This window comes from Leopardus geoffroyi, chromosome E1, assembly GCF_018350155.1.
Source record: "Leopardus geoffroyi isolate Oge1 chromosome E1, O.geoffroyi_Oge1_pat1.0, whole genome shotgun sequence".
NCBI lineage: Eukaryota > Metazoa > Chordata > Mammalia > Carnivora > Felidae > Leopardus > Leopardus geoffroyi.
In genome coordinates this window covers 57,724,710-57,742,156 of record NC_059330.1, presented here as the reverse complement: position 1 = coordinate 57,742,156, position 17,447 = coordinate 57,724,710, and the positions used below count along the sequence as shown (strand labels likewise).

Here is a 17,447-nt window from a genome sequence, read left to right as displayed (position 1 = left end):
GATATAGCTGCCTCTCCACCCCTGCTCTATTCTCCCGCCAGGCTGGCCTTCCTTTGAGACCTACCCCAAGCCTTTGCCTCGAGTTCTCCCTTTGTCCGGTTAGCGACCTGCTCTGTCTTCAAAAGTCAGCCCAGTCACTGCTTCCTCCGGGAAGCCCACCCTGATGCCTCAGCCAGGCCTGCTGCAGCACCCCCCCCCCCGGTGGTGCTGACATCCCCCCTCTTCCCAGTGCTCCTCTCTTGGGCAGCATCCTGTCCCCACCCCGAGGACCCGAGCTCCGAAGGCAGCCTGGCCTTACTCTCCCTCACCCCCAGACCCAATTTGGAGCAGGCACATGGCAGACCTCTGATGAAGGCGTCGGGGTCCTCTTTGATCAGGGGTGCCCTGACCAGAGCCGTGGGTGCCTCTTCTGGTGAACTTGGGCCCTTCGGGACCAACTTCCTCCCACGGGGGACACACATCTGTGGCCATACTCCAGGAAGGGGAGCAGCCGAGTGGGGCTGGGCACTCAGAGGGAGGCCCGTCCTTCCGTGTGAGGAAGGGTCACGCTGCAGAAGGTCCAGTCTGGGCTGAGTCACCGTGCGCCCCACAGCAGCACCACCAAGCCCCAGGGCCCTGGGCTGTGGCCAGTAACAATGATAATAGCAGCAGCAGCAAGAAGTAAGCACTCACACGTAGCACTTACCCACAGCCAGGCACCAGGGTCAGCGCTGAACACATTAGGTCAGGGACTCCTCAAAGCAGCCCATTCTGCAGTGGAGGAGACTGAGGCACGGGGAGGCTGAAAGGCTTGTCCAAAGCCGCACAGCTGGTAAGTGAGGACTGAGTCAGTCGGTCCCCTTCACTATTACCCTGCACTGTACCTCAGTTGGAGGCAGCCCACCCCTCCAGGGCAGGGGGTATGGAGGAGGGGGCTCCCTGCGCACCCCTCTAATTCTGCCTCTCATTATACCCCATGAAGTGGGACGCTCAGACCGCTTGTGCCATCCTCATATCCCTCTGCCTGGCGTTTAGGCCATGCCTGACACGCAGGAGGTCCTCAGAAAAATCCATATCGAAAAAAGCAGATGGCGGGATGCTATTTTTTAGGGGCGACGGAAAGTAGTGGTTCAGAACGGGACCTTGGGGACTCCGGGGACAGCCGGCCGGGCCACCTCCGCCACATGTGACTGTAGGCATTAGCTGGTGCACGGCTCAGTTTCCCCGTCTGTGACTCCCTCTCTGCCCCAGGCCCATCTCGCGCCGTGTCCACCCCGCGAAGCCCGAACTACAACTCCCAGCGTGCCTCGGCACCCTCCTGCCCGGGCCTGCGCAGTGCCCGCCGGGACGAAGTCCGAACTACAACTTCCAGCATGCCGCGGGCGCCCCCGCAGGCCCTGGTCAGCGGCCGAGGTCGAGGTCGGGGAAGCCGTGCCGACCCTCGCCGCTCCGGGTAGCGCTCCCTCGGGAGGGTCGGGGTGGGGTCGGGAGCTGCCCCCGCCATGCTTCGTGGACTGGCTCGGGCCGCGGTCCAGCGGCAGGGGGCCCTCCGGACGCGGGGGTCTGGGGGCGGGGCGGGGGTCCCGGTGCACGTGGTGGACCTGCGCAGCGACACGGTGACCAAGCCCGGGCCGGCCATGAGGCGCGCCATGGCCGAGGCGGTCGTGGGGGACGACGACTACGGAGAGGACCCCACCGTCCGCGGTGAGCCGGGTGGGCAGGCCGGGGCCTGGGGTCGTCGCCGAGACCCCGGGGCGCTGTCCGTGGTGCTGGCGGGAGAGGCGGCCCCGGGCGCGCGGGTGGCGGCTCAGCGGCAGGCTGGGCGTGAAGCTCTGCGGGCCTAGCTGCTCAGTCTGTTAGGGATGCAGATCCCCAGGTCCCACCCTTCCACCTGCTGAGCCAGAATCGGCACGCTAACAGGATGCCCAGGTGATGCGTGTGCACACTGAAGTGTCGTGCCACTGCTGGAAGAGATGGGTGTGGTCTCACCTTGCACAGGAGGGCTCTAAGATCAGCATCGCAGCGAGTGTGGCACACAAGGTCTCATACCCAGTAAACGGCAAGGCAGTATGTGAGCGCAGGTCTTTTCTCTAAAACCTGTAGCTCTTGTCCTGGATCCACTGTCTTTCCACGTGAAGACAAACAGAAAGCCGCTCTAGATAAGGGGGTTTTCCGCAGCCTGCACCTCTCAAGGAGCGGGCTCCAATAAGCTAGGGAGTGTTTTCAAGTGACACAGTGACAGCATTCCCACCCTGGGTTGACAGTTGCGGACCACTGCTATTGCCGGGGTGCGTACAACCCTCTCCGGTGCTGGGGACAAGCTACAGATTGCCACTTGAGCCCCCAGGGCCTGTCTGTGGGGCCAGATGGCGTCTGGTGATCATGAATTTTGCAGACACCTACTGTTGCCTGGAACTTCAAAAATGCTGAGCCCACTGCTTAGTGGCATACCACCATGGGGTGGGGGAAGTGCTGGGGTTGACATGTGTCCACAGAGAGGGCCTTGAGAACTGGGGGTGAGCGGAGGCGTGGAATTCACAGGGAAGGGGGACTTTGCAGAGTAGCCTCCTGAAGGGTGAGTGGAGCCCCCAGACAAGGAAGGGAGCCAGCTCACTGGGAGGTGAGAAAGGTGTTCAGGATATGGATAAGGGAATGTGGCTGGAGCGTGGGGTGCCGGGGCCACCCCTGTCCCTGGAGGTGGAGGCAGAAGGCAAATCCCACTGCCCTTGAATGTCATGCTGAAGACTTTGCACTTGATGCCACAGGCAGAGGGGAGCCACAGCAGGCTTCAAAGCAGGAGCCAGAAGCCCCGCTCACCCCCTCCCCGAGTCCCCCCTTCTGAGAGCTCCTGTCCTGTTCTGGGAGAGGAAGTCAGCAGAGAAACCGCAAGGCCCCACCTGCAAGGGCCTGATGGGAAAGGAAGTGAGACAGGTGTGAGGTCTGGATGGGACAGGGGGGTTCAAACCACAGTTTCAACTGGGGGTGGGGGGGGAGACCGTGGCCCAGGAGGAGGCTGGGTGTAGAGGGTTCAGTGAGGGGCCTCTGGACCCAGATATGCGGTCACCAAGACCACAGACTGTGCAGCTGGCAGACCAGGGCTCTTGTCTGGCTTGGCCACTCACCTCATCACGACATGGGCTCACGGTTATGAGTGATGCAAGGAGACTGCCATTGTTGATGAATCCTCCTTGCACCCCATCCCTCTCCTCCTCAGAGCTGCAGGAAAAGGCAGCCACGCTGCTGGGGGTGGATCGGACCTTGTTCGTGCCCACCAACACCATGGCCAACCTTATCTCTGGTGAGAGGCGTCGGGTGACTCTGCCCTCCAGCCCCTCCCTCCGTGTTTCTCTCCTTGGTGCTGGAGGCGGGGCTGGGACAACATCAGTGGGGTCCTGAGCCATCTGGATTTCTGTTGGGCTCAGTCAGGAGGGCCCCTAGCAGGAGGGGAGGGGGGGAGGAGAGTGAGGCCAGCGTGTCTGCGCTCCTCCCCCAGCTCCCTCCCCAGAGGCTCTCCCTGGGCCAGCCCTCTCCACACTGCCCTGTCTCCAGGTTCTGGTAACCACAGCCTTCTCTTGCCCCTTAAGGCCTGGGGGGTCTTGCACTGTCCCTTCTGACTTCCCTACATGCTGCCACACCTTTAGAAGTTGTCCCTTTGTCAAACTCTCTGGCTCCCCAGTGCGCATGCGCCCTCGGTTTCCTGCTGGGCCCGACTGAGGCTCGTGCCCGGAGCTGCTTGGCCCCAAGGGGCAGCACCGTGGTGGGCTTCCAGTGCAGGAGACGCTCTGCCGGTGGGCCCCGTGGCACTCGGAGCCGACACTGCCCTCCCCCATCTATCTCAGTGATGTGTCACTGCCAGCGCAGGGGCTCCCAGCTCCTCCTCGGGCAGGAGAGCCACCTCCACGTCTATGAGCAGGGCGGGGTGGCTCAGGTAAGGACCCGTCACCCCTCATCTGGAGCCAGCACGAGCTGCTCAGCATTTCTGGTGGGAACCTGCTTTCCAGGCACCGCGATGGGACCTGCAGAGGGAAGAAATGGCCGGGTGGTGGCGTCTCTAAGGAGGCGGGAAGGAGAGCCATCCCCAGACTGACCACGTGGGGGCAGCCGCGGCTCCGGCCGCCACGGGGACACCGGCTGTGCTTGGTGTCCTGCTGCCCCCTAGTGGGTACCCAGAGCACGCGGCCCTTGATTGCTGGGGCGGGGGGGGGGGTGGGGGGAGCACGCGAACCCTCGGGCTGCAGCACAAGGGCAAGGCTCCATGGTCCAGAGCTGGGGACAAGCAGACAGGACAGAGGTAGGAGGTGACCCTGAGCCCCTGCACCTGATCCTGAATCCCCACCCCAATACCTGCAGATTGCTGGGGTGCACTCCCACCCCCTCCCAGACCTGCCCCATGGGACCCTGGACCTGGTTGAGCTGGAGAGGATGGTCACACGGGGCCTCGGGAGCCCCTACCACCCGGTCTGTGAGCTCATCTGCCTGGAAAACACCCACAGCAGCTCGGGGGGCCGGGTTCTCCCCATCGACTACCTACGCCAGGTAGGCCCTACCCCACGTCTGTGCCCCCCACCCCACCAGCCAGCTCCTGGCTTCCTGTCCCATGGGGCCCCTCCTCTCTGGGGATTAGGTCTCTGACATGGGCCGTGGGTGCCCATCGCAGCCAGAAGTGTTGTGGGAGGATATGTGGTCCCAGGCTGCAGATGTGAAGGGCACTATTGCCCCACTTTAGGCCCCAGAACAGAGACCCGTCCCCCACCCCTCCCTCCCAGGGAGCCCAGAGTAGCACCAGCTTGTGCAGGAACCGACCCACTCCCCGGTGTGAGAACCTGAGTGCTAAGTCTCCAGACCTGCCCTTTGCCTGTGAGAAGGGCTGAGAAGGGCTGAGAGCATCTCCACGGAGCAGGGGTGCGGCCTGGGTAGGAGGGGCATCTACCACTCTGGCCACAGCCACCGTAGGCGTGAGATGAAACGCTCACCGTCGACCCCCTTTCCTAGAGGACGGCACCCAGGTCCAGGCAGAAGGTGTGCCTGCTCAGGTCCCAGGCGGCCAAGCTGGTCACCGACCCAGCTCTCTTCACTTCGTACCCCCCACCCCCCGCCCCCGCCATGGCTCCTCCAGGAACCAAACCCCGTGACCTTCTGGAGACCCATCCTCCCTCGGCTCCTGCCCCAAGCCCAGCCCCTCTGACTGTGGCCTGCACTTGGCCCCCAGGTGCGCCTCCTGGCCCAGAGCTGCGGGGTCCGGGTCCACCTGGACGGGGCCCGGCTGATGAACGCTGCGGTGGCTCTGCACGTGCCCCCCGCCCGCATCGTGGAACACTGTGACTCTGTGTCTCTCTGTTTCTCCAAGGTGGGGAAGCCACCGGCTGCCTCCCAGACACAGGGTGATGGGGGTGCCCACAAGAGGAGTCGGAGCCGGTGCCCGAGCTCCTATGAGGGCCGCTGCTGGCCCCGGGCCCCTCGAGCCCCGACCCCAGATGGGGCCGCGGTGTCTGCCCTTCCCTGTCCCCTTCACATCCCCCTCCCCCCGGGGTGAGAGGACAGAGATGCACACCTGGGGGCGCAGGCACGCGGGACTCTCTCCTCTCTTCCTCCCAGGGCCTGGGCGCACCGGTGGGAGCCCTGGTTGGGGGGCCCGAGGACTTCATCGAAGGAGCCTGGCGCCTCCGGAAAGCCCTGGGCGGGGGGATGCGCCAGGCGGGGGTGCTGGCCGCAGCTGCCCTGGTAGGACTGGCAGACGTGGAGGAGGTGCTGCTGAGGGACCACCGGAACGCTCGGAGATTTGCCCAAGGTGCCCGGACCTCATGCCCCCTCCCTCACTTCCTTTTGCTCCCGGAAGAGTGCCTTGGGGGTCCTCTGCAGCGGGACCCAAATCCCCAGCAGGGCCACATCCTTCTGATTCTGGAACACGAGGGTTAAGCCACCGAGCCATGACGGGTCGGGCCCCGGGGGCGACGGTGGTTTCCCAGACCACGGTGATGCGGGGCCCGTACCACTAAACCCTCCACGGGGGTCAGGAATTCTCATTTCCTGCGGGATCCGGCAGAGCGGAGCCTCTAACTTGGGCCTTACGTTTCCTAATTGAGTCCTCGAAACAGCCCCTTCGTGTCCCCACTTGAAAGAGGAGTAAACTGAGGCCCAGGAAGGTTAACTGATCCGTCCAAGGTCACGCAGCTAGTGCAGCCAAGTCTGTCGGACTCTGAAGTCCGTGTCAGGATCCCGGGTCTCTCTTTGCCCCACTACCGTCGGGCTGCCCTCTGCCTTTCCCGGGGCGACAGGGCCCGGCGGTGGAGGCGGTGGTGGGGTCCTGGGGTCGGGCTCCACTCACCACGGGACCTGGGCCCAGGGCTCCAGGAGCTGGCGTCCCCTATCTGCTCCGTGGATCTCGCCGCCGTGGAGACGAACATGGTGATGGTGAGAGTGGACGGGCTGCCGCCCCGGGAGCTCTGCCAGCGTCTGCAGGCCGTGAGCGCGGACGAGGTGGCGCAGACCGGCCGCGCGGTGCGCGTGCTGCTGTTCCCCTGGACCGGGCGGTCAGTGCGCGCCGTGTGGCACCGCGACGTCTCCGCACGGGACACCGAGCTGGCGCTGAGGAAGTGGGGGTTCGTGCTGAAGCAGCTGGGGGCCCTGAGGACAGGGTGACCGGCCCCTGGGCCCCAGCCGGGCTCCAGGCGGGGAGTGGAGGTGTCCCGAGGGAGCGGGTGGCAGGAGAGGCAGTAAAAGGACACCCCGTCTCCCCCTTGTCTCCTTGGACCCCTGGACTTCCCACGCCCGGGGCGAAACCTTCCTCTGGCACTCATTCAGCAAGCCCGGAGCGCCACCTGTGTCGGGAACGGGGACAGGGACGGGGTGCCACAAATGCCGACAGGAGGGACCCCATTCCAGCCCCCCACCAGAGCCCAGGAAGCAGCCAGGGCAGGGCCTCTGCTCCCAGTGCGCAGAAGAGGAAGCGGCCCTGAGCCATCTGCTCAGAGTCACGCAGCAGATGAGCGTGTCCTGTGCTCGTACTCGGGGACACGGGGGAAAGGTGATAGGAAAATCAGAAAGGGACAGCGGGGCGCTGGATGGCAAAGAGCAGTAACTCCCGTGTCGGGGGGCTGGGCTTTAGCCCGTATTCATCTCTATGCATTTTCCTTTTTTTTAAAATAAAATTTCTGGGGCGCCTGGGTGCCTCAGTCGGTTGAGCATCAGACTTCTGCTCAGGTCATGATCTCACGGTCTGTGAGTTCGAGCCCCACGTCGTGCTCTGTGCTGACGGCCCGGAGCCTGGAGCCTGCTTCCGATTCTGTCTCTCTCTGTGCCCCTCCCCTGCTCATGCTCTGCCTCTCTCTCTCTCTCTCTCTCTATCAAAAATAAACATTAAAAAAAAAGATAAATCAAATCTGCTTACAAAAGAATATGTCTTTACTGTAAAGAATTTGGGATCGGATCTCGTTTTTTAGCAACTCCGGGGGTAATTTAGGCCCAGCTACAGACAGGGAGGCGAACCCTTGCACCCCCCGCTCCCCAGGGAACCGCAGGAGAGGTCAAGTTAGAGCCTCACAAGCTGAGAAGACCTGCCGGCAAAGCACCCCCCCCTGCCCCGCCCCCATCCAGGATCTGGCGTGAGGCGGGGGTCCTCTCCCCTGTGCTGACCTGAAGGGAAGGAGCTTTGCTGGGTTTGCAGAAGGCATCCCTGGATGGACAGACACAGACACACAAACACACAGCTGGTAACAAGGTTATTGCCCTCGCACTCTTCATAAGCCACACGCGTGTGTTATTTATTCTGCAAAAAATTTTCGGAGAGAAAAACAAGGCTCATCCGCACGTAGCATGAACTGATTTATTTAAGGACAAGTGGGCACACCGTTGCTACCTGGAACGGTAAATGCTAACGCACACATAGGAAGGGAAGCCCTCAGTGGGGGCCCCCAGCGGTGCAGCCCCCGAAGGCCCCAAGGAGCTTCCTGTAACCTTTGGAGCGATGAAGGGAGGCTGGGGGAGGGGAAGACCGAGACCAGAGAGGCCACCATCCCCCTCCCCCACCCCCACACACATCCCAGACTCTGGAAGGTCCTGAGCCCCAAATGGGGCTGTCTGGGGCTTCAGGGACCCTTCTCCTCGGGGTCTCCCGCCTTCTCTACCTACAGGAGAGTGAGCGTGTCTCGTGTCTCCCGATGACCCAGGGTCTGCGTGCTGAGCCCCACCCACCTCCGTTCAGGAAGCCGGAGGCGCCGAAAGCTCTGGGCCCTGGTTTCTGCCGCTCTGGGTCACCTCGCCGCCTGCCATGGCTCCCCCACCCCCACCGGGACTTCGGCACCTGCTTGTTCGGGACCCCCAGACATCCCGCAGGGAGCTGCAGATGGGAGGAGTGGGGTCCCGGAGTACCAGCCCGTCGGAAGCGGCAGCCCCACCAGGCCCGAGAACAAGGGGGCACAGGTGCATCCAGCCCACTCAGAGCCCTCTGCAAATCCCGGGGGGCTCCCAGGCACCCCTCTTCAGCATCCTCCCCACCAACGCCTGCCCTCGAAGACCAGCGGACAGAACTGAGCCTAGGGGTCCACCTGCCTGTAAGGGCATCTGCCTCTGCCATTTGCTCCGGGATGGTCGGGGCCTCAGACTTCCCTTCTGTAAAATGGGTGAATGGCAGCTCATGTGAAGGGTACCCCGAGAACCTCACAGGCAGACGAGCAGCGGCACTCCGCATGGGGCCTGACTCAGTGGATGTTTAAGGGGTAGTTGCTTCTCTCTCAAACTCACCCCTCCCCAGGTCAAAGGGTGGCTTCTGCGCCTGAGCCAGGGCCCTGGGAATGAGGACAGATGGCTCACCAGGACTGGCGGAGGAGGGCCAGTGCAGGCCCCGCCCGAGAGACGCCAGGGGGCCCGCTGAGCACGCCCGCCCCGGCCCCACTGACGATCTCGGGCCACTTGCTGTCTCTTGCTGGGAGCCCTTCAACTCATGCCTGAGAGGAGGCCAAACCAGTTGGTCCTTAAAGGGCACGAACCGGGCACGGGAGGCCCCCCAAACATCTGGCTTTGCCAAGCAAGAGGAGACCGGATCCTTGGCTCTGCCCCCAGCCCCCTGCCCCACCCCCAGGGGTGCCCTCCCAGCCAGAGCTCCAGCCAGGCCTAGGCATGCGAAGGGAAACTGAGCCCCTCTCCCCGCCGCCGCTCGCCCCTCTGAGACTCAGATGACCACGGAGGGGGGGACACCCGGCTGCCGGCTCAGGCTGAGGGCTCGGGCCGCTGTGAGCAGGGGGAGGCCGCTGAGTGCCTCCGAGTCGCAACAGCCCCAGGCCGGGGCTGCGGACCAGCCGAAGCTGATGCGGACGTCCGGGGGCCGTACTGGTGGGCAGTCTCAGGGAAGGCCAGGTGCGAGTAGCTGGTGTAGATGCTGACCCCCACCAGGGTCAGGGCACCTGGGGGAGGGGGCAGGGGGACCACTCTGTGGGGCTGCCCGCTGGGGGCAGCTGCCTAACCAGGTCCTGGCCAAGGCGGTCCTGCAGACACGGCCTCGGAGCCCCTGTCCACTGGCCTTTGGGGGAAGCGGAGGCTCCTGTCCAGTCCCTGAACTCACCCCACAAAACCCCTTACAAACAGCACCACCTACACCCCAGCAACGGTCCCGACTCACATAAACCATCTCTGTATCCCAGCACCCTCCTGTATTCCCCGGAGTCCCCAACACACACACACACACACACACACAGCTAGTGACCTCTACTGGGAGTCGGGGGCTCCAGAGCTCTGACCAGGCCCCCTCTTCCTTGCACATCCCCCCCGCTTCATTGGGTTACCCCCTCCTCTCCTTCTGGCCCTAGCCTAAGTGTCTGGCCTCTGCAGGCCCTCTCCCCGCCCCCAAGGTCTCCGATCCAGGCCCTGCCTGCCTGATCCCATCACCCCGTCTTCCCCTGAAGTGAACACCCTCCTCCCTCTGACACTCCGACTTTGCACAGGGTGCTGGGTGCAGTGACCCGGTGCCCAGAGATTCTGGGGCAAGCTAAGAGTTGGCCACTGGGACATTTTCCCGTTCACCCCGAGTCAGAAGGACCAGCCCAGAGAAGCACCCCGTGTCCCATAGCTGCAGGCTGAGCCTACCCTTTGTGCCAACTGTAGGGAAAGCTGGCGGGGGTGGGGGGGGGTCCTGATGCCCTCCACAGGCATTTCCTGGCATAGGGTTCCCTCTGGACTCTGCTCCGCCCAGGGCAGGAGGCTGACCGGAGCTGATCTGGATCTCACTGGGGCTCAGAGAAGGGGCGTAGTCCTGGGGTCCCCATATTGCCTGACTCTGTCCCAGCCCTCTGTGATCCCTCACTTGACCAAAGTTGGGAAGGAGGAAGGCAGGACTCACGGCCACCAGACTAGGGCTGGGCAGAGCCGCAGCACAAGTTTTGGATTCAATTTGGGGAAGGACGTTGAAGCCCCCTGGAGGGGGCCCTGGAACTGGGGTCACCACCCCGCAGCAGGGCTGGCAAACGGCCGCTCTCAGGCTCCCGTGGGAGCTCTCACGCAGCGGGAGTCCCCAAAACAGAGGTGTCTGTCTCAGCCTGTGGCGCTCAGAGCTCCCGACCAGGCCACCCAGGCTGCCCACTGGCTGCCTCCGTCCAGCCCGGCAGAGGAGGGGACGCGGTGTAATCTCTGGAGCCTGACTCCCCACCTGGAACAACCCCCCAACCCCGTCCCCTGGCCCGGGGACGGGGACAGCAGCTCCAGCTCCTGCCAGACCACTCTCTGAGCCGCTGACCTCCACCCCTGGCCGGCAACGGAGCCTCAAGCTGGGCAGTGGCAGGAGAACTCATGCTCCTGTCTCAGGGGTGGGGGGGCACCCCGTCCGGCTGGGTGTTCGCCCCCGACCCCTCTGTCCCTCCTCCTCTTATGGCGCTGATGGTGGGGGTAGGCGTGGGGCAAACTGGCCTCAGACAGGTCCCCTCGGGGTGACATTCCTGTCCCTGAGCCCCTACAGCTAGTGTGTCTGCCACGTGGACGGGCTCCTGTCAATGATGTCAGCTGACCTGTTTCCAAGGAGTTCCCCCCCCGCCCCCCCCCCCCCCCCCCCCGCCGCAAGGAGAGCAGTGGTGCAGCCAGACTGGACCCTGGGCGAGGGGAGCACGTGAGGCGTTGTTCTTTGAACCAGGTTCTCCCTCCACCCACTGGCCAGCGCCCTGGTTCTGAGAGCCTAATGCCAAGGTTTCCCGGATACAGTTCCACTCTCTTACTCCTCTCACTGGCTTCCCAAGGTCCTCTTGATTGGATCTGGGCCCACACATCCGGTCTCTGGGGTCAGGCCACAGCTGATTTCTCCCACTTTCGTTCTCTAAAGCACACTCACGCCCAGGTTCCTGGTCTCCCAGTCTCTTGGCTTCAGGCAAGCCCGCCGAGTCCGTCTTGACCAAGGCCTCCCACAGGGCACAGCATCCCCTGGGGAGGAGGCGGGCCTGCCCGAGAGGGAGCCCCAGGCCCACATGGTCTGGGTCTCAAGTGCCATGGCCCTGACAGTAGAGCTGGCCCGGATGCCAGACTCGGCTCAGACCTCGCCCCCGACAGCACAGGCCACTGAGGACTGACCCCGAGGAGCCCCAGCCCACCGTCAGTGACCTCCAGCCTTGGGCTTCTGGGGGCACCGGCTGGCTGCCAGGGGCAGACGGCACCAAAAAGCAGTGAAGCTTCCTGCTGACCTTGGTGAATCCTTGACCGTCTCAGCTGGAGGCTGGGACCACAGAGAGGCCTCGGCTGCACCCCTGCGGGAGTGCCTGGCCCGGTGCCCAGCAGAGTCTAGATGAATGTCAGCTGATGAACTGTCACCAGTCATCGTCTGGGCTAGGCTGGGGTCACTGCCAAGGACTGTGAGGCCCCTTTTCACCTGTCTTAATGCCTGGCCCTGCCCACTCTCTCTCCTCCTTCCAGGCCAGTCTGGGAAGGAGAACAGGTAGGGGTCAGCCCATGCCCTTCCTGCGGGTCTAGTAGGGCAGGTCTTGGGGTCGCCTCGGGGAGTCTCATGCCTCCCATGCCTAGAAGCTCAACCTCGGGGCTCCTCTGTCCCTCGATCTAGGCCCACAGCCAGAACCCCTGCCCCTGTCCCTACTATAAAGGCCTCTACCCCTGCCCCTGCCCCTGCCCCTATCAAGGCTGCTGCCACCCAAGGTGCCTTTGCCTGCTGCTGCTGGATCCCCAGGGTGGGCCCAGGCTCAGCACAACCGATGGGAGCGGGGAAAGGGTGGCAGGAGAGGAGGCACGCCCTCCCAGGGCCCATGGCCCCCAGGACTCACCTCCCAGCAAGAAGTAGCAGCCGGCGGAGAGCAGCAGAAGGACGCTCTGTGCCAGGGAACCGAAGAGGCCGCAGATCCAGCCGCACACGACAAGGACGAGGCTCAGGGGCAAGACCACCATGACAGCTCGGTGGAGGGCTGCCAGGAGCGGGGGCTCAGGGTGCGGGCGGGGACGCGGACCGACCCCCCCAAGGCAGATGCAGGTGAGCGCTTCAGAGTCCTGTCTGCCTGGAGGTCCGTCTTCACAGGACAGTCTCACCTGGAGACTGGGGAAGGGACGGGCGTGACTCGGGCCCAGGACTCACAGACGAGGCGCCGCACCGAAGTGGAGGCATCCAGGCTCTCGCCGGCAAAGGGGTCGCTCAGGGGGACGCAGCTGTTTTGCCCTGCAAAGCAGAAAGGACGCGAAACCTGGTGGGCTGGACAGCTGCCGGGCCCCCACCCACCCTGCGTTCCTCTGAGATGGGTGGGCCTGTGGGCACGCGGCGAGGTTCCTGCCAGAACCCAGTGGGCTGACCAGTGGCCCCGGAGCCCCGTCAGATTCTCTCCTGGACCCCAGAGCCGTGGCTCCAAATGGGTTTGGAGGGTTTCAGACCTTGTGTTTTGTTTCTACAACATACCCACGATACCTACGCGGATGCCTGTCTACAGTTTCACACTGCCCTCAACCTTAAGCCCGGGGCTGTGTGCGTGCTCACATGTGGCTTTGCCTGGACAGGAAAAGGTGCAGGTCATGGGGTGTCTGACTCCTGCACACACGTGCACTCGTGCCCACGTTTGGAAACACACGGGCACACGCACGTGCACATAGTCACACACACAGAGATGCTCACACGTTGATTCATACACACAGGGACACATGCTCACCACCCACATTTCCGTGCACACACGCTTGCACTCACACTGACATATGCACACACGTTCACACCCTCTCATAGATCCTGCTGACCCCCAGGGCTGGTTCCGTGCAGGGGAAGCCCCCCAGGGGGGGGGGGTTGGGAATGCCCTCCTCTCTCTGGACCTGGCAGCATCTATACAGGTCTGAAATGCACGTGGCACTCCTGTTTTGTGCCCGTGTGCATGTCAGACGATCAGGTGGGGGCAGCGGTGTGTGTGTAGAGAGATGGGGGGGGGTGGGTCTCAGCCCAGAGCCCTGGCTGTGCCAGGCTCAACCCCGGGGACAGCAATCAAGACACGGCTGGTGGTCACATTCCCAGGGTGCCTTCCCAGGGGCCCCACACCCCTTGGTGAGGAGGAACCGCAGAGTGGCCCCTGGGTGCCCCCTGTCCCTGCCTCTGCCCCCTCCTTCCTGCCCCCGCCCCCCACCCAGCTTGCATCCTGAGAAGCATCATTCTCTCCCTCTCCGGCAACGACTTGCAGGCTGAGCAAGGACAAGGTCAGGCATCAGCCAGCAGCAGAGCTCACTGAGAGCCTGGGGCTGACCGGTCATCTGTCAAGTGCGTGCCGCAGCTCCTAACACAAGACACCCCGCCCCCACCCCGACACACACACCAGGGTGGGCAGGGGACTGGCCACGGCTCCTGCTCCCCAGGCTTTTGGGTCCTTAAGGGGTCCCGCAACGCCCCCACCCCCCCCAACACATTCATTTCCCGCACCTGCACTGGTAGCCCGACTGTCACCACCCAGCCAGTTCTGGGAGGGGACGGAGGTGGGGGCGTGCGGGGGTGCCACTCTGGCCGCGCCCTCTGTGCCCCGGGCCCGCCGCCCGCCGTACCTTCGCAGACGCGCCAGAGCCCGGAGGGCCAGGACCGCCGCGCGGCGCGCCCCGTGCGGTTGCCCGCGTCCGCCACCTCCAGGACGTACCGGTAGTCGCTGGCCACGGCGGCCGCCAGCAGCGCGAAGCTGAGCAGCGCGCCCAGCCGGGCCATGCGGGGTTCGGGGTGCAGGGTCCCGGGGAGCGGGGAGGGCCGCGGGAGTGGGAGAGTGCGGGGGGCGATGGGGAGCGGGGAGTGGGGGAGCCCGGCCGGGCAGGGGGCGCCAGGGATTTGGTGAGCCGGGCCGGGGAGTAGGGGGGCAGGGTTGGGGGGACGCGGGCAGCCAGGGCGGGGAGGGGCGCCTGGGATTTGGGGAGCGGGCCGGGGTCAGGGTTGGGCGCGGGGAGCCGGGGCGCGCAAGCCGGTGCGTCCGCTCTGAGCCTCTTCGGGGCGCGGCGCCCCCTTTTCTGCCTGCGCGCTGGCCTCGCGATACGCACCCCCCCCCCCCCCAGGTTCGCAGGAAGATCGGTCCCACCTCTCGGCGATGGCGATCGCAGAGCTGGGCCCCAGGGGACAGAACGAAGTCTCAGAGCGGCAGGTAGCGCCGCTGCAGACCTGGGTTCAAATCCCAGCGAACCGAAGGGCCGGCCGCTGGACTGGATCCCGGGACAAATGTCTTAATCGCTCTAAACCTTCGAGTTTTCAGCCTCCAAACGGCCAGGACGAGGAGGAGGAAGGGTGGGGCCTGCGTCGTCCCAGGAGGGGGCTCAGCAGGCAGCTGACAGCCTGAATGGTGGGAGGCAGCCGCCCCTGGCTGGGGCCCTTGGCCGCTGGCTGGCCCTGCGGTCCTGGTCTTAATCGGTCTCCGACTAAGCAGAGGGATCCGGTGAAGCGGGGTGGGTGGGCAAAGGGCCTAGGCAGGCTGGCGAGGGGGCCGCAGGAGGGTGAAGGCTTGCTTCCAGTTAGCTTCTAATTACAAATGTCACAGGGGGCAGGGCCCGGCCCTGCCTGTCGCTCACTCACTCAGCAAACTTCTAGGACACGGTCAGACGCTGTGGGTGGGAAGCAGGGGAGTCTCAAAGGGCCCCCACCCAGGAGCAGGCAATGACTTGCATGGTAGGGAGGGGGCTCTCTTGGGTGCAATTGTGGGTGATGGGGGGGGGCCTTCTCTCTGGGCCCCTGGATGGTGGGTGGCTGCCCCACAGGGCCGGGCAGAGCCTGCAGAGACAGGGTCCGAGGCTGATGTCCACATCGTCACTGAAGGTGGCCCTTCTCGGACCAAGTAGCTTCATGACCCAGGGTCACCCAGGCTCTCGTTTCTGAATGTTCCAGCCCTTTTTCCTCCACTAGGGTTGAGGAATACAGTCAGGAAGCAGCCATTGAGACACTACCTCAAGCAGCATTCAGAGCCCATGGAATCATTCGGGGTTCCTGCAGGCTGTGCACCTTTCCAAGGCTGGGTTGGGGCACAGAGCAGGCCTAGGGGCTTCCCAGCTGTGGCAGTGTGGGTGCCCCCCTGCCTTGCTCAGAAGCTGGGGAGTGCCGGGGCGGGGGGGGGGGGGGCTTCCCTCTCAGGGGGCATTGGGCCTGGCAGGTGAAAGAATTCAGCAAACACAAAGCAGGTGTTCTGGGCGAGACAGGCATCTACAAAGCAGGAGGTGAGAAGGGCAGGGAGCATGGAGGTGGGGCTTGCGGGGCAAAAGGGTGACTAGTGACCCTAACGTTTACCTATAAGGTGACAAGGACCAAGATTGCTTTAGTTGGCTCAAAGCCTTCCTGTGGGCTTGAAGGACGAATCTAGGGATGGGGAGAACCGAGGAGCCCCTCTCTGGCTGTGTGCTCTACACGTTCCTTCCCAGTGATGCCCGCTGTTCAGCCAGAGCTGGTTTCGAAGGGTCTTCTTTGCACCCCCATAAAACTTAAACAGGATTCTGCTGTCAGGGCCAGGGCCAGCACTGCTTGAGGTCACTGTTCCCACAGGGCCATGCAGCTCTGTGCAGAATAGACAAGTATTCCCCCCACACCGCAGTGCAGACGGCCAGGCTAGCAGTCTACGCCTCACTGCTTTAAAGTCCAGTGTTTTTAAAAAAATTTTTTTTCAACGTTTATTTATTTTTGGGACAGAGAGAGACAGAGCATGAACGGGGGAGGGGCAGAGAGAGAGGGAGACACAGAATCGGAAACAGGCTCCAGGCTCTGAGCCATCAGCCCAGAGCCTGACGCGGGGCTCGAACTCCCGGACCGCGAGATCGTGACCTGGCTGAAGTCGGACGCTTAACCGACTGCGCCACCCAGGCGCCCCTAAAGTCCAGTGTTTTTAAACCCAATGTGAAGTTGGAGCCGCTGACTGGATTGTCCCCCAGGCAGTAAGCACTGGCCCTCGAGGGGCTACTTTGATGAATTCCCCCAGTCTCTGTCCTTGGGATGGACCCAAATTATACCCTAGCCTGGCTCTGGAAAAGTGCCACTTTTCAGAGTGACCCCCCCGTTTTCACCGTTCACCCGTCTCCCGTCAACTCTTCACTCATGATTAGAGCTGTCGGTGGGCCACCTGGCAGGCACCACGCCCGTCTCCAGGACATCGCCACCAAAATCAGGGACAGGAGGGACCCGGCCCTAACTGGGAGGCAGCCAGCCGCATACCTAGTCAGTCTCCTCCCCGGGGACCGACAGACCTATGAAGGGCTCCTCACAACCAGCTGGGCTTGCCAGCATCTGTCCATCCGTGAGCCTGGTCACCCCTGATGGAGCTTTGCTAACAGGGTAACAGGAAGGTGCCACTGATGCCCCATCACAGGATGCACCTGCAGTCTCCAGAACGTACGCTTCTGTTCCCTCTGCCCGGCACACCTTTCCCTCTTTGGTCGTCTGGCAGCCTCCTCCTTGCTCCTGGACACACAGCTCAGTTATCTCATCTCCGCCCAGTGCAGAGTTCGTGGTCTTCTCAGCCTCCACACCGTACGGCCGTTTGTTGGCCTTGGTCTTCCCGGGTTCCCTGCAGGAGACGAGTCCTCTCTGGCCTTCGTTCAGTTCCTGGACGTAGCATGCGCACACAGCAGATGCACAAGCATCTGAGTGAACGAGTGGGTAGATGTGACCACCGTGAGATCAGGTGGGAAATAACCACAGAGAAGCCAAGGCCCCAGTTCGGCTGGTCAGCTGAAAACGGGCTCGAATCCTGTAGGCTGAGCCCAGGGGTGAGGAAAGCTCTGGCTCCGCGGCTCTGCTCTAAGGGCTAGACTCACCCTGGCTGGGCCCAGACAAGAAAACCCTTTGTGCCGGCAACACTGCCTCACAGCAAGCTGAGCTGCACAACAGAACCTTCTTTTCTTTCCAATTTTTATCGAGAGAAAGAGAGAACACACGCGAGAGCGGACGGAGGGGCAGAGAGAGAGAATCCCAAGCAGGATCCCCACGGTGAGTGGGTGAGTGCGGAGCCTGATGCAGGGCCTGAACTGTGAGATCACGAACTGAGCCGGAAACCAAGAGTCGGAAGCTTGACTGAAGC

At 63.4% G+C, this 17,447-nt stretch overlaps 2 protein-coding genes across 2 annotated transcripts; one reads left to right on the top strand and one right to left on the bottom strand.

Annotated features, from left to right (window-relative positions):
- Window positions 1–1,359: 1,359 nt before the first annotated feature.
- LOC123604611 (probable low-specificity L-threonine aldolase 2) lies at window positions 1,360–7,166 on the top strand. Its single transcript, XM_045490959.1, has 7 exons — window positions 1,360–1,683; window positions 3,194–3,277; window positions 3,819–3,907; window positions 4,330–4,515; window positions 5,189–5,326; window positions 5,575–5,767; window positions 6,323–7,166. Exons 1-7 carry the CDS (start codon window positions 1,482–1,484, stop codon window positions 6,616–6,618), a joined length of 1,188 nt encoding a protein of 395 aa, XP_045346915.1. The 5' UTR covers window positions 1,360–1,481; the 3' UTR covers window positions 6,619–7,166.
- A 621-nt stretch (window positions 7,167–7,787) lies between these two features.
- Window positions 7,788–14,140, bottom strand: TMEM235 (transmembrane protein 235). Its single transcript, XM_045490976.1, is given in 5 exon segments — window positions 7,788–9,291; window positions 9,294–9,377; window positions 12,225–12,362; window positions 12,530–12,610; window positions 13,960–14,140. Coding segments are annotated over 5 exon segments (603 nt in total). The 5' UTR covers window positions 14,114–14,140; the 3' UTR covers window positions 7,788–9,145.
- Between the last annotated feature and the right edge of the window lie 3,307 nt (window positions 14,141–17,447).

Excerpts from the sequence above, each read along its gene's own strand:
- LOC123604611 (XM_045490959.1), top strand. The coding sequence starts at position 1,482 with ATGCTTCGTGGACTGGCTCGGGCCGCGGTCCAGCGGCAGGGGGCCCTC. Across the intron at positions 3,908-4,329 it reads AGCAGGGCGGGGTGGCTCAG|ATTGCTGGGGTGCACTCCCA; the intron begins GTAAGGACCCGT and ends CAATACCTGCAG. Across the intron at positions 5,768-6,322 it reads CGCTCGGAGATTTGCCCAAG|GGCTCCAGGAGCTGGCGTCC; the intron begins GTGCCCGGACCT and ends ACCTGGGCCCAG.